The sequence below is a fragment of the Canis lupus genome, chromosome 27 (assembly GCF_048164855.1).
Source record: "Canis lupus baileyi chromosome 27, mCanLup2.hap1, whole genome shotgun sequence".
Classification (NCBI taxonomy): Eukaryota; Metazoa; Chordata; class Mammalia; order Carnivora; family Canidae; genus Canis; species Canis lupus.
This window is the reverse complement of record NC_132864.1, coordinates 22,907,493-22,921,658: the sequence shown is the minus strand read 5'-3', so window position 1 is coordinate 22,921,658 and position 14,166 is coordinate 22,907,493. Positions and strand designations below refer to the sequence as shown.

The 14,166-nt window shown below is 46.0% G+C and overlaps 1 protein-coding gene and 1 long non-coding RNA gene across 4 annotated transcripts in view; one reads left to right on the top strand and one right to left on the bottom strand.

Moving 5' to 3' along the window:
- The window catches only part of DYNLL1 (dynein light chain LC8-type 1), a 32,199-nt gene that overhangs the window by 1,075 nt on the left and 16,958 nt on the right, over positions 1-14,166 (bottom strand). For 2 of the 3 annotated variants that reach the window (XM_072802814.1, XM_072802813.1), the window contains one exon: positions 893-1,030. In XM_072802814.1, coding sequence (XP_072658915.1) covers positions 893-1,024 — 132 coding nt within the window. In that variant the 5' untranslated portion in view covers positions 1,025-1,030. Of the gene's footprint in view, positions 1-892; positions 1,031-1,238; positions 1,399-14,166 lie in introns of those variants that run through there. The other variant, XM_072802812.1, reaches the window with a different exon arrangement.
- Positions 1,495-13,388, top strand: LOC140619436 (uncharacterized). Its single transcript, XR_012019342.1, has 3 exons — positions 1,495-1,694; positions 9,556-9,715; positions 12,759-13,388. It is a non-coding gene; the product is annotated as an uncharacterized lncRNA (long non-coding RNA).

Genomic DNA, 14,166 nt, shown 5'->3' with positions numbered 1-14,166 from the left:
TGGTGCTAATCTATCACCTGGTACACAAGCATAGCAAATTGCAGGAACTTTCCCTATTTCCTCAGCCAAAGGCACTCTGAGAACTAGAACACCTGTGATAATTTCTTCACTAGGTGACTAGGGCAGGGGCTAAAGCTAATCTTCATGTAATTCTTAAAATTCTCTGTGAGGAGTTACACAAAAGTCAGCTCTCATATTGTATGCAGCGCGAACATCTTTTACATCTACTGGAATTGGAATAACATTCTTACAAGCTAGAGAAACCCACTGCTGCATTTGTCAAAAAAGGTGTTTCTGTTCCATCTGAAGTCTCATCTCCCCATTCTCAACTGGGAACCCTCCCACGGCTTAGGCTGCCAGCTTCCTTCCCTTCCAGAAAACACAGCTCGGAGAAATTGGCAGTCCTGCCAGCTTTCTACAGACTGCCATTTACCAAGCCCTCACCCCAGCCCCCTAACCACCACTACCACCCACTTTCCCTCAACTGCCGACTAACGAAGGCTGGCAAGATCTCTCTCTGGCCCGGCTGGAAACACCTACGCAGCCCCCACCCCCACCCCCAACACCCAGATGGATCCTCCGCGCAGGAATCATGCAGAAGAAGGGGGAACCGCTGCTCCCTGATCCTAGAAACCGTTGCTAGGTGGCGCTTTCCCCCTGCGGAGCTAGGTAATAAAAAAACTTCAGGCGCAGAGGGTCTGGTCTTCTCATCAGGAGCGCAAAATTCATCTGCGTCCTTTCTGGAAACCTCTACACGAGAGCTGCCCTGCGTGCTTCCAAGGATGTCTGCCAAACGCTCTGGGGACGCAGGATCGGAAAGAAGGGCTAAGTTGTGACTCGCCCCGGCTGTGCGCAAACGGCCCGAGCCCCCCCACCCTCGCCCTGTTCTCACCTTCTTAATATGGGCCGCAATGTCCTTCTCTATGTTATATTTCTCCAACGCCTGAGTCGCACACTCCACCGAGTCCTGTTGCATCTCCTCCGACATATCGGCGTTTTTGATCACCGCCTTTCGGTCGCACATGGTTACCTGGGGGGCGAGGCCCGGGCAAGGTGTGAGGAGTTGTGGTGTAAGCTGCGCCCGCAAGGTGCCAGCTCCCCCAGCCCGCTCCTCCCGCTCCTCCCGCCCCCCGCCCCACTTCTCAGAAAGCGCGGGCCGCGCGGACCGAACGGCGGGACAAGTCCAGCGGGGGAAGTAACCAGGCAGCGAGGGCCCCCGCAGCCCCCGAGTCTCTCACCGAGGAGCACGGGGCGGCCAACTGCAACGGTCTCCTGGGGGAGGGGCTGGCGACGCTCAGACCCGGCTGAAGCTACGGTCGCTACCGAAGCCGTGGCGCATCTAAGGAGCCCCACGCCAGCCGCCGCCGCCTAGTGCCTAGGCCCCGCCCTGCTCCTGCCAACCCCGCCCCCCGCGGCATGTCCCCATTGGCTTGACGCAGCCCCCACGACTCTCCCATTGGTCCATGGACTCAATGGCTCCCTCAGGATCTTTCTCCTGCATTTTGTTGCAGACCACAATGCATTTCTCGCGGCGTCGGTTGCCCCGGCAATGGGCAGCACGCGGTGAGGCCCACATACCCCGAAGGTGGAGCTGGGCGGGGTCGCGAGGACCACCCAGAGACTGGAGGGGTTGGAGGCTACTTTGTGCCCACGCCAAGAGAAGTGCCTCCCCAATTTTCGAAAGTTATCCCAGGGTGTGTTCTCGAATATATTGGGGAGTTGGGTGCTCTACGTACTCCCCACCTGCACCCCGGGTCCAAAGGATTTAGGGATTCTGACTGAGGTAGCCAATCGCTTCCCTGGAAGGGTTATCTCTGAAGCAGGGCCGGCCTTATCGTCGAGTGACCAGGGCCTTCGTAGAAGAGGGGCCCCAGGGCTTGGTTTAATGCTCAGCACTCTCATTCTTGAAATTCTTAATTTTTTTTTTTAAACAAAAGACCCCACATTTTCATTTTGCATTGGGTCCCGCAAATTATGTAGCCGGTCTTCTTGTGGGGAGGGAATGGAGTGGGGGGGCTTGTCCTTACCCTGCTGGGCAACTAAGACTTCTTTAAGGGGCCAGGGTTACATCTGGGTGGATTTGGGAGTTCTGATCCCGGGTGTGTGTGTATGTGTCCAGGGTGGGGCTTCTTGCTGCACGATGAGGCAGTCTTTCCAATGTGGGAGTTTCTTGGTTGGGGATTTATCTCTAGGGTGGAAGTACCCTAATGGATAGAAAGGCATCCCTCAGAAGTATTTTCCTCTAGCTTTAGGAGACTTACCACTAAGCAGTTAAAAAAACTAGGTCTTGGGGACCCCTCGGTAGCTCTTGGTTGAGCGTCTGCCTTTGGCTCAGGGTGTGATCCTGGGGCCCCGGGATTGGGTCCAGCATCAGTCTCCCCGTGAGGAGCCTGCTTCTCCCTCTGCCCATGTCTCTGCCTCTCTCTGTGTGTCTCTCATGAATAAATAAAATCTTTTAAAAAGCTAGGTCTTGGAAAGTTGGGGAGCAGGGTCAGAACAGGATTTAAATCCCAGCAGTGTCATTTACTAGCATAGCACTTTGAATCTCAGTTTACTTATCCGTGAAGGGGATATGAAGGGAACAGATGCTTTTGAAGTTCCTCAGCGCAATGTGTGACATGTAGTTAAGTGCTCAATGCATTTTATGGAAAACTATCAGCTTATGGAACTGTCCTAAGAGTCACAGCAAGATTTTGACCAACTCTAAAATGCCTATAATGTATGTTTGCACTTTAATAGCAAACTACCAAATTCATCATGCAAATAGAAGCCTTCTGTTTACTTTTCTGCATTTTCCTTCTTGACCACTTACTCTCATTAACCCAGAGCTCCTTACAACGATGGGACCAGACAGGCACACAACTCCAAAGAGAAACAGAAGGGAATAATAAGAAGAACCTCGGGTACAACATATGCACATCAATTAAATAAAATGAAGAAGCTTTTCCCAGTTCCAGGTTTCCAGTGCAGGGATTACAAGTTTCAGGAGTTAAAACAGTTCTGTATGATGTATGGAGGAAGAACTTGGGTTGGTGACAGGGGTGAGGCTGGGTTAGTGCTTCTACCTGACTTGGGTGTATGATTCAGAGCTGTGGAATCTCCTTACAAGGCCAGAGCCTGAATTTTTCTTGGGGGCCTTTACTTTTCATGAATATATTTATATATTTACTTTTTTCAGAAAAGATGTATTTATTTGAGAGAGAAAGAGCCCAGGGTTCTGAAGTAGGAGGGATGGGGGCAGGGAGGAAGAGGAAATCTCTATCTCATAACCCTGAGATGTTGACCTGAGCCAAAACTGAGTCAGACGCTCAACTGACTGAGCTACCCAGATGCCCCTACATTTACTTTTCATATATATTTTTTTCAATTATATATATATATATATTCAATTATATATATATATATAATTGGGATGCCTGGGTAGCTCAGCGATTGAGCGACTGCCTTTGGCTCAGGGCGTGATCCCGGAGTTCCAGGATCAAGTCCCACATCGGGCTCCCTGCATAGAGCCTACTTCTCCCTCTGCCTGTGTCTCTGCCTCTCTCTCTCTCTTTCTCTCTCTCTCTGTGTCTCTCATGAATAAATAGATCTATGGCTTGCCCAGCTTCTCCTTGTTTGAACAGAAGGAATGAAGAAAGTATATGCCTTAATAAGAATAGCAGCTGTAGGGATCCCTGGGTGGCGCAGCGGTTTGGCGCCTGCCTTTGGCCCAGGGCGCGATCCTGGAGACCCGGGATCGAATCCCACATCGGGCTCCCGGTGCATGGAGCCTGCTTCTCCCTCTGCCTGTGTCTCTGCCTCTCTCTCTCTCTGTGACTATCATGAATAAATAAATAAAAAATCTTTAAAAAAAAAAAGAATAGCAGCTGTTTATTGAGTGGTTGTTTACCACCAAGTGCTTTTATTCACTCAGTTACTCCTCACAACAGCTGGGCCTGGGACGCTTTCCTCCCGTCTTCCTTTTGGCATAGCTGTGTGCTTATTTAGATTTCAGCTCAAATGCCACCTTCCCTGACCTCCCATTTCTATTTGTCACTACCGCCATCCTTCAGTGACTTTCTGCAACATTTATATTTCCACTGTACTTGCTTCATTTATTCCTTCAGAAGAATTCTCTCATATATTTATTTGCTTGGTTATTGTCTCTCTGTCCCTATCTTGTTCACTACTGCGACTTTCAACATCTAATTCAGTGTCTGCATTGAATCTGTATTATGCATTGAATTAAAATTACCAGGTCTTGGGATCCCTGGGTGGCGCAGCGGTTTGGCGCCTGCCTTTGGCCCAGGGCGTGATCCTGGAGACCCGGGATTGAATCCCACGTCGGGCTCCCGGTGCATGGAGCCTGCTTCTCCCTCTGCCTGTGTCTCTGCCTCTCTCTCTCTCTGTGTGACTATCATAAATAAAAAAAATTACCAGGTCTTATATCCCCATTTAACAGATTAGGAAATTGACTTTCTCAAGGTCACATTGTTTTTTTTTTTTAAGATTTTATTTATTTATTCATGAGAGACACAGAGAGAGAGGCAGAGACACAGGCAAAGGGAGAAGCAGGCTCCCTGCAGGGCGCCCAATTTGGGACTTGACCGGGGACCCCAGGGTCACGCCCTGAGTCGAAGGCAGAAGCTCAACCGCTGAGCCACCCAGGTGCCCCTCAAAGTTACATTGTTTTTTTTTTTTTTGTTTTTGTTTTTTAAATTTTTTTTTTAAATTTTTATTTATTTATGATAGTCACAGAGAGAGAGAGAGAGGCAGAGACACAGGCAGAGGGAGAAGCAGGCTCCATGCACCGGGAGCCTGATGTGGGATTCGATCCCGGGTCTCCAGGATCGCGCCCTGGGCCAAAGGCAGGCGCCAAACCGCTGCGCCACCCAGGGATCCCAGTTACATTGTTAATAAATAATAAGTTCCAGGTCTGGATGATTTAAAAATCCGTTTTTTAAAATTCATTTGAGAGAGAGCGCATGTGAGAGCATAAGAAGAGGGTAAGGCCAGAGGAAGAAGGAGAGGCAGACTTCCCGCTGAGCAGTGAGCCCAACTTAGGCTCAATCATGGGACTCCAGGATCATGACCTGAATAAAATCTTAAAAAAAAAGGGGGGGGGGGAGCCCGGGTGGCTCAGCGGTTTAGCACCGCCTTCAGCCCAGGGCGTGATCCTGGAGACCTGGGATCGAGTCCCATGTCAGGCTCCCTGCATGGAGCCTGCTTCTCCCTCTGCCTGTGTCTCTGCCTCTCTCTCTCTCTCTCTCCTCTCTGTGTATTCTCATGAATAAATAAATAAAATCTTAAAAAAAAAAAAAAGGATCATGACCTGAGCCAAAGGCAGATGCTTAACCAACTGAATCATCCAAGTGCCCCTAAAATCCATCCTCTTAACTTCAGTATTAACATATTTAGCTAAGTTGACAGTCTGCCTTTTTCTTATTTATAACTTTGGAGAAAAGGAGTTTGAAATGGGATGATGTTGGGATTCCGGGTGGTGTGGTCGGTTAAATATGGACTCGGTTTCGGCTACAATCATGAGATCTCTGTGCTTGTGCAGAGTCCGCTTGGGACTGTCTCTCCTTTTCCCTCTGCTCCTCTCCCCCTACTCATGCTCTCTCAAATAAATAAAATCTTTAAAAAAATAAAAATTTTTTTAAAATTTAAGATTTTATTTTTTTTATTTTGAGAGAGAGCATGAGCAGGGGGAGGGGCAGAGGGAGAGAAGAGAATCTCAAGCAGACTCCACACTGAGCCTGACACAGGGCTTGATACCAGTACCCTGAGATCACCACCTGAGCCAAAACCAAGAGTTGGACACTTAACCGACTGTGCAACCCAGGTGCACTAGAAAAGCCCCTTTAAAGGTGCCATGCAGATGTTGCCATTTGGGAATGCTGAGCCAATGTTGCTAAATCTTCTGATTTTCAAGAGGGATGAGACATCTGGATTCTTTTTGAGAGAAATAGCACTTTTAAATGTTAGTCATAAATTGATTTTTAAAAATACAGTGCAGAGTGCCTGGGTAGCTCAGTCAGTTGGGCATCTGCCTTTGGCTCGGGTCCTGATTCTGGATCAGGGCTCCCTACTCGGTGGGGAGCCTGCTCTCCCTCTCCCTTTGCCACTACCTCCTGCTTCTGCTCTCTCTCTTAGTGAAATGAATAAAATATTTAAAATAAAATACAGTGTAGTCTAGATATGGCCTATGGTACTCTCATCCAGCTGAATACTCTCTTTTCGCAACCAGAAGACATACTCAGAGAAGATCTAGTATAAAAAAATATATTATACATATATATATATATATATATATATATATATATATATATATACATATACATTTGATCTTTGTCTAGAGTTTCCTGACACAGAGTTCTAAATAGCCTTGGAATTTTCTGAGTGATAAGAGCATCTTTTGTTATTCATAATGAGCTTCTATTAACCACTGATACCACAGTTTATGCCAATGAGGTGACTGTTTTGCGGGAGGGGGGCTGGATAGCTTGACATATCTAGGTAGCTAGTCACCAGAGGAACCAACCTTGTGATTAGAAGTTTAAAACTTTCCACTCCCTTTCCCAGACATCTCTCCCTCCTTGACCCTCCCTACCTCCTCACCTTTTGGGAGGTGAGAAGGACTGGAGATTAAATCCAATCTCCAGTGGCCATGCCTATGTAATGAGATCGCCATAAAAACTCCCAAACCATGAAGTGTTGTGAGGGTGGCACCCCTGGTGGTGGTGGGAGGGAGTGGGAACTCTGTACCACCACCCCCTTTTGCATCTCTTCCATTTGGCTGTTCCTCAGTTGTCCTTTATAATAAATCTATAATTGTAAGTAGAGTATTTCTTGAATTCTGTGAGTTGTTCTATACAATTATCAAACCTCAGGAGGCCAACATGGGAACCCTCAAATTTTTAGTCAGCTGGGCAAAGTGAAGGCAGCCTGGGAACCTCATTTGCAGGGACATCTGAAGTGGGGGCAGTCTTTAGAATATATATATTTATTTATGGGGGGAGGGGCAGAGAGAATCCCAAGCAGATGCCACTCTGAGTTTAGAGCCTAACATGGGGCTTGATCTCACAACCCCACGATCACAACCTGAGCCAAAAACAAGAGCTGGCAACTCAACCCGCTGTGCCACCCAGGTGGTCCTAAAGTGGAGGCAATCTTATGAGACTGAGCCCATAGCCACTGGGGTCTGTGCTAATGCTGGGAATCAGTGATAGCATTGAATTGAATTGTTGGACACCCGGGCAGCCCTGATGGCACAGCGGTTTAGCACTGCCTGCAGCCCGGGGTTTGATCCTGGGGACCCTGGATCGAGTCCCACGTCATGCTCCCTGCATGGAGCCTGCTTCTGCCTGTGCCTCTGCCCCCCCCCCCCGTGTCTCTATGAATAAATAAAATAAATAAAATCTTAAAAAAAAAAAGAATTGTTGGACACCCAGTTGATGCTGGGAGAATTGAAGAATTTGTATGGAAAAATAAGTATTTGCTATTGGGGGGAAAATAGTGATGGAAATGTTATCAGTAAAATAACACTACAGAAGGAAAAGGACCTCATGAATACACAGCGAGTTAGTTATGGAGCCTGGTCTGACTCCAAATCTGGTACTCTATCACATTAGACAGACTGGCTTATCGTCAGGTGCCAGGGATTTTATACTTTCTAGGAGTGAAATAGAGTGTGGTCTGTGCTTGCTAATTGGCACATAATGTTTGCTGAATGAATGCTGAATAAATGAATGGATATAGCACCAAAATGCCTACACTTCAAGCTGTAGAAAGACAATATCTGGTGTAGTTCTGATTGGCAGCAAGGAGGGGACAACTCATCATAGACACCAGGGGATTTCCCTGGGAAGGGGAGAAACTGGGGACTCAACCTCATTCTTGGTTGATGAGAACCATCTAATCAGATTTAGAAAACCCCAGAATAGGTCATTTTCAGGGTCCTCTGGAAGCTCAGATGACACTGGACCAAATGCAGTATGACTTCACCAAGTAGAAACCCCCGAGAAGTTTCCTAAATCATCTTCATGATTTTTGCTATACCGGCACCCTACCTCTACTACTATTCAATGTTTTTCTTTAATTACACTCTATTTTTAAAAAATAAGTATATATTTTTAAAATATTTTATTTGTTTATTCATGAGAGACACAGAGAAAGAGAGGCAGAGACACAGGCAGAAGGACGAGAAGCAGGCTCCATGCAAGGAGCCCAATAGAGGACTCTATCCCAGGACTCTGGGATCACGCTCTGAGCCAAAGACAGACGCTCAACCACTGAGCCACCCAGGCACCCAAAAATAAGTATTTTTTAAAAAGGCAAATGTATGGGCACTGAGTCCAGCATCAGTCTCCCCGTGAGGAGCCTGCTTCTCCCTCTGCCCATGTCTCTGACTCTCTCTCTGTGTCTCTCATGAATAAATAAATAAAATCTAAAAAAAAAAAAAAAAAGGCAAATGCATAAATGAGAAGCCAGTCTCATTTATCATAAATGGAAGGTAATTATAAAACATGAATAGATATATTAGAATATAAAACATTTTGTCCTCATATTGCTAAACCAATCTTGGAGACCATTAGTGATATGGTCCGCAATTTGGGAAATGCCACCCTAAGAGGAGGGTTTTTTAAGGGGGTCCATGGATGAGTTTTACAAGCCCCCTAGAATTATGCATAAAATGTGTGTTGGCTCACAGGCATTTTTCCAAGGAGAGGATCTATAGCTTCCATCAGATGTACAAAGGACTTTAACTCAACATACATAAAGAACAATTGCCCTAGAATAACCCAAACTCCTGGAATGAAGAGCCCAAGCCCACTTGAATTGGCCCACCTGGAGTTCCATAGCCTCATGTATCTGGGCAACTCACTTTATTCCACTCAAGCTACTAAATTTGCTTGAAAAATCTTCTAAGCCTGAAAAATATGCATTTTCTTTCTTTTTTTTTTTTTAAGATTCATCCATTTATTTTAGAGAGCATGTGTGCTGGGGGAGGGGCAGAAGGAGAGAGAGAAGAAGAGGCACAGACTCCTCACCAAGCACGGACCCTGTGTGGTCGAGAGGGGCTCAATTTCATGACCTAGGCTGACATAAGAGTTGGATGCTCAATTGAGCCACCCAGGTGCCCCAGGTTCCTGACTTTTTTTTTTTAATTTTTATTTATGATAGTCACACACAGAGAGAGAGGAGAGAGGCAGAGACATAGGCAGAGGGAGAAGCAGGCTCCATGCACCAGAAGCCCAACGTGGGATTCGATCCCGGGTCTCCAGGATCGCGCCCTGGGCCAAAGGCAGGCGCCAAACCGCTGCGCCACCCAGGGATCCCGGTTCCTGACTTTTAAATGGAGATAATACCTTCATCATAAGATGGTGGAATGGATTATATTAAATAATGCATCTAAAGACCTAACCAAGGTCCAAAAAGATTGTAACTATTGCTGTTATGTATTGAGAACTTATTATATACCAGGCATTTGGGACACATTGTCTCATTGCCTCATTGACTTCTCGCAATTCTATGGGGTGGATATCAAGAACTGCTGTTCTCTCCATTACACAGATGAGGAAAATAAGGTTCAGAGATGTGAAGTCCCTTGCCTAAAGTTATACTGTTCAGAAATGACAAAGCTGGGCTGACTCCGCAGTCACATAAAGTAGATGGAACCTCTGAACTGCCCGTTTCCCCAGACAAAGACAGATGATGCATGTTCCTGGAAACTGTAAGTATCCCTGGCTCCTGGCAGAAGCTCCCTACAAATATGTTGGATGAATGGATGGATGGATATTTCAAACAAATTCAATATTGCTTCCTCTCACACTTGACCCTAAACCGGTCCTTGACCGTCTTGATCTTCCCTGGACAAACTACCTTTGTATTTAAGCCACTACACTTTCCCAGAGCCTTCAGAAAGCCCGTTGAGATTGTTCATAAACAGGCGGAGGGATTCCTTGCAGAGCTTGGAGCTCCACCCTCCTACAAACAGGCTAGAAAGACCACAGCCTGCTCCACCTTTACTTGCCACTGGTCTAAGATTACACTGTTCCCAGCCCTGTCCACCAATCACTTTTCAAGGCTTTTCTGGGATCTCCAGCCCTTTCTTGGACCAGTTCTGTCACCAACCTAGCAGCCCTAGTCTCCCTTACCTGAAAGGATATGTGAGATGTGACCTTGAAGCTCCCATAATTGATTCAAGGACTGCTGCCCAGAAAGGATGGGCTCCATGGAAGAGTGCATAAGGCCTGAGTCTGAATCCAGAAGCTTCCTCCCCATGGAGAAGGGCTGGCACCAGCCTGGGGCTGGCAGGGGAACCTGAGCCTTAGAGCCAAGTACTGTACTGCAGTGCAGAGAGCATGAGACCAGACAGGCTAGGACAACTCAGGGAAGAAAAATCTCCTCTCTGGCCAATAGCCAAGCCTTGACTGAGTGGACAGACCCCTCTGAAGGCTCACCGCTCAGCCTCCTGTCCATGGAGGCAGCAGATAAATTTAGGCACACCCAGAGAGGCCTAGTTACACCCCCTCAACTTCCAACTGGTGGGCAGAGCAACTTCCAACACAGAGCAGAGGCTAAAAGTACAGACTTTGAGGCCAGGTGGACTTGGGTATGCATCCTGACTCTATCCCTACTAAGATGTGTAACCATAGATAATTGAACCCACCTCTCTGAGCCTCAGTTTTCTTATTTGTAAAATGGGGATTGTAATAGCCCTCATTTCTCGGGGACAATTTGGAAATTGAGATGGTGCTTGTAAAGTATATACTGCAAGAGTTGGCACATAGCAAAAGTCAATGATGCCAGCTACCAATTATTATTAATGTTACACTAAACCAGGATTTTTCCACCTTGGCACTAACATTTTGGACCAGAAAGTTTTTTGTTGGGGGGGCTATTCTGTGCATTGAAGGATGTTCTCAGCATCTACAGTCTCTACCTACTAGACGCCAATTGCATTTCATTCTCAACTGTCAACCTAAAATGTCTGCAGACAGCACCAAATGTCCTCTGAAGGGTAAAATGGCCCCAATTGAGAACTACTTCTGTAAACAATCTAGACTGAGTCCAAGTGTCACAAATGCCACGTCACAGCCCCATGAAAAGACCACAAAGCAGGAAGGCCTACTATGGATGAAAGGATGGGACATCCAATAATTACAGAACAGGTTCCCTCCAGCATGTAGTAAGAAGTAGGACCTATATTTGCTCTGGGAGAGAACAGCCCCCTCTGACTCGCCAGTGACTTCAGTGTCACTCTTTAATTATATGCAAAAGTGCCCCCCAGTTAAATCTCAATTATTTTAAGGCCCAGACAGAAGGACAAGTAGTGGGTATTTGATTTCTGGCATCTGCATTCTTTTTCATTGACAGGGAGAAAACTCGACTCTCTAGAACAAAGAGTTCATTTGGAACTTCCTGACTGCTGATTTTTTTTAATATTTTATTTTTATTTTTTTATTTATGATAGTCACAGAGAGAGAGAGAGGCAGAGACACAGGCAGAGGGAGAAGCAGGCTCCATGCACCGGGAGCCCGACATGGGATTCGATCCCAGGTCTCCAGGATCGCGCCCTGGGCCAAAGGCAGGCGCCAAACCGCTGCGCCACCCAGGGATCCCTGACTGCTGATTTTTGAGAGAAAACTAGGCGTCCGTCATTGTTCTGGGTGAAGGTTTATGATATTGTGACTTATAATGAGAAATAGATATATCTGATCTTCATCCAGGTTCCTGGCTCAGAGCTCCCTAAAACTTGGAATTACCTGAAAATGGCAACATCTCTTTTTTCTCTTTAAGTACATCTCAGCTATTGTATCATTTTATTTGTAAATGTTTGTGTCTCAGGGCAGCATCTTTTGTCATAACATTTGGTCTTTAGTTTCAGTTCCTCAAATGGGTAAAATGGGTGAATTGGGTGTCTTATATCATAACAGGTCCTTCTCTACTACATTTATGTTAAGGTTTATGTTAATAAAGTGACTTTTGGAAAGTACCTAAGGATAGGAGTTGATTGCCAGTTGAGCCAACCATTAGAGGGTTGGAACTTTCAGCCCAACCTCTGACCTCCAAGGGAGGGATGAGGGGCTGGAGGTTGAGTTCAATAATGCCAATGATTTAATCAATCATTCCTACATTTTGAGGCCTCCTAAAAACTAAAAAGAGAGGGTTTGGAGAGCTTCTGGGTTGGTGAACATGTGGAGATGCAGAAAGGCTGGCATGCTGGGAAAGGGCATGGAAGCTCTGACCCCTCTCTTCATACTTTGCCCTTTGTGTCTCTTTCATCTGGCTGTACCTGAGTTATATCCTTTCCTAATAAACTGGTGATTCCATAAATGTTTTTCTGAGTTCTGTGAGTTGCTGTAGCAAATTAATCAAACCCAAGGAGAGGGTCATGGAAACCTCTGATTTATAGCCAGTTAGTTAGAAGCACAGGTAACAAAAAAAAAAAAGAGAGAGAGAGAGAAGACAATGATGAAGTAGTAGTAGCACAGGTAACGTGGGCTTGTGACTGGCTTCTGCTGTGGGATGGGTGGGGCAGTCTTACAGGACCAAGCCCTTAACCTGTGGATTCTAATGCTATCTTCCAGTAGATAGTTTCAGAATTTAATTGAATTGTAGGACACCCAGCTGGTGTTCAGAGAACTGCTTGTTGGTGTGATATAGTATATATAGTAATTGGTGACCGGAACTCTAGTAGGAATGTACAAGAGGGTTGCCTGGGTGGCCCAATCAGTTAAGTATCTGACTCTCTCTTTTTTTTTTTTTTAAAGATTTTATTCATTTATTCATGAGAGACACAGAGAGGCGCAGAGACACAGGCAGAGGGAGAAGCAGGCTCCATGCAAGGAGCCCGACGTGGGACTCTATCCTGGGCCTCCAGGATCACACCCCGGGCCGCAGGCGGCGCCAAACCGCTGCGCCACCAGGGCTGCCCAAGTATCTGACTCTTGATTTCAGCTCAGGTCATGATCTCAGGGTCACTAAATGGAGCCTCCAAATCAGGCTCCATGCTGGGTGTGGCACCTGCTTAAGAGTCTTTCTCTTCCTTTGCTTCTGCCACTCCCCCCCCTCAATCCTGCTCATGCTTATGCACACATGTGTGTTCTCTCTCTCTAATAAAATACATTTTTAAAAAGGAATGTACAAGAGAACAAAATGAGCAAAATGCCTTCTTCATGGAACCTACATTCTAACAGGAGAATAAAGATAATAAATAAGCAAAAATATGTCATACTCTGATAAGTGCAATGGATAAAAATAAAATAGAAAAAGAGAACCCATGGTGATAGGATGAGTATTGTTCTAAATAGAGATTTCTGGGAAGGACTGTCTGAGGAGGTGACATTTGAGCCAAGATTTGATGACCTGACTACTGGGTGGAGGATAGAGTATGGAGAAGCCATTGGAGGCAGAGAGGCCAGGTAGAGGCTATTGCATCAGATGGCTTGAACCAGGCAGAGGTAGGAAGAGAGGTGGTTGGATATTAGATATATTCTGAGGGTGGAGCTGACAGATTTGTTTATTAATTGTGTGAAAGGTGTGAGAGAAGAGAGTTGTCGAGCATGACTTCAAAACTTGTGGCCTGAACAATGAGAAGAATAGGTTGGGCTGGGGAAGGCTGGCCAAAACAGAAATAAAAAGTTGTTTTGGCCATTTTAACTTTAAGATGCCTATTAGAAACATTCCAAGTGGAGGTATCAAATAAGTAGTTGGATATATGAGTTCTGGGACGAGGTCCAGGCTAGTGCTATAATCTGGGGAGTCATCAGCTTATAAGTGACATTTGAAGCCATGATACTGGATGAGATCACCATGGAGGGAGGAGTACGTGAAGATGGAAGAGGTAATGCTTATTCAGCTAGCAATTCTCTGAGCTTTTAACATGGGCCAGGCCCTAAGGTAGGTGCAAGGTACAGAGATGTGTATCCCTAGCACCTGCCCAAGAGATGCTCCATTACTTATTTAATTTTTCCTGTCTAAGTGCTTTGGCCACTTAGAGGATAGACATTGGGAGTTCCTGCCCTACCTCTTAGTCACTTGTTTTTTGTTTTTGTTTTTTTTTCAGCAGATACCTATTGAGCACCTAGTTGTACAAGGTTCCCATCTAGGCACTAGGGTCATGAAAGGAAGTAAGTGAGATATAGCTCCATTGTAATGATGTTTACATTTTGTATGTGG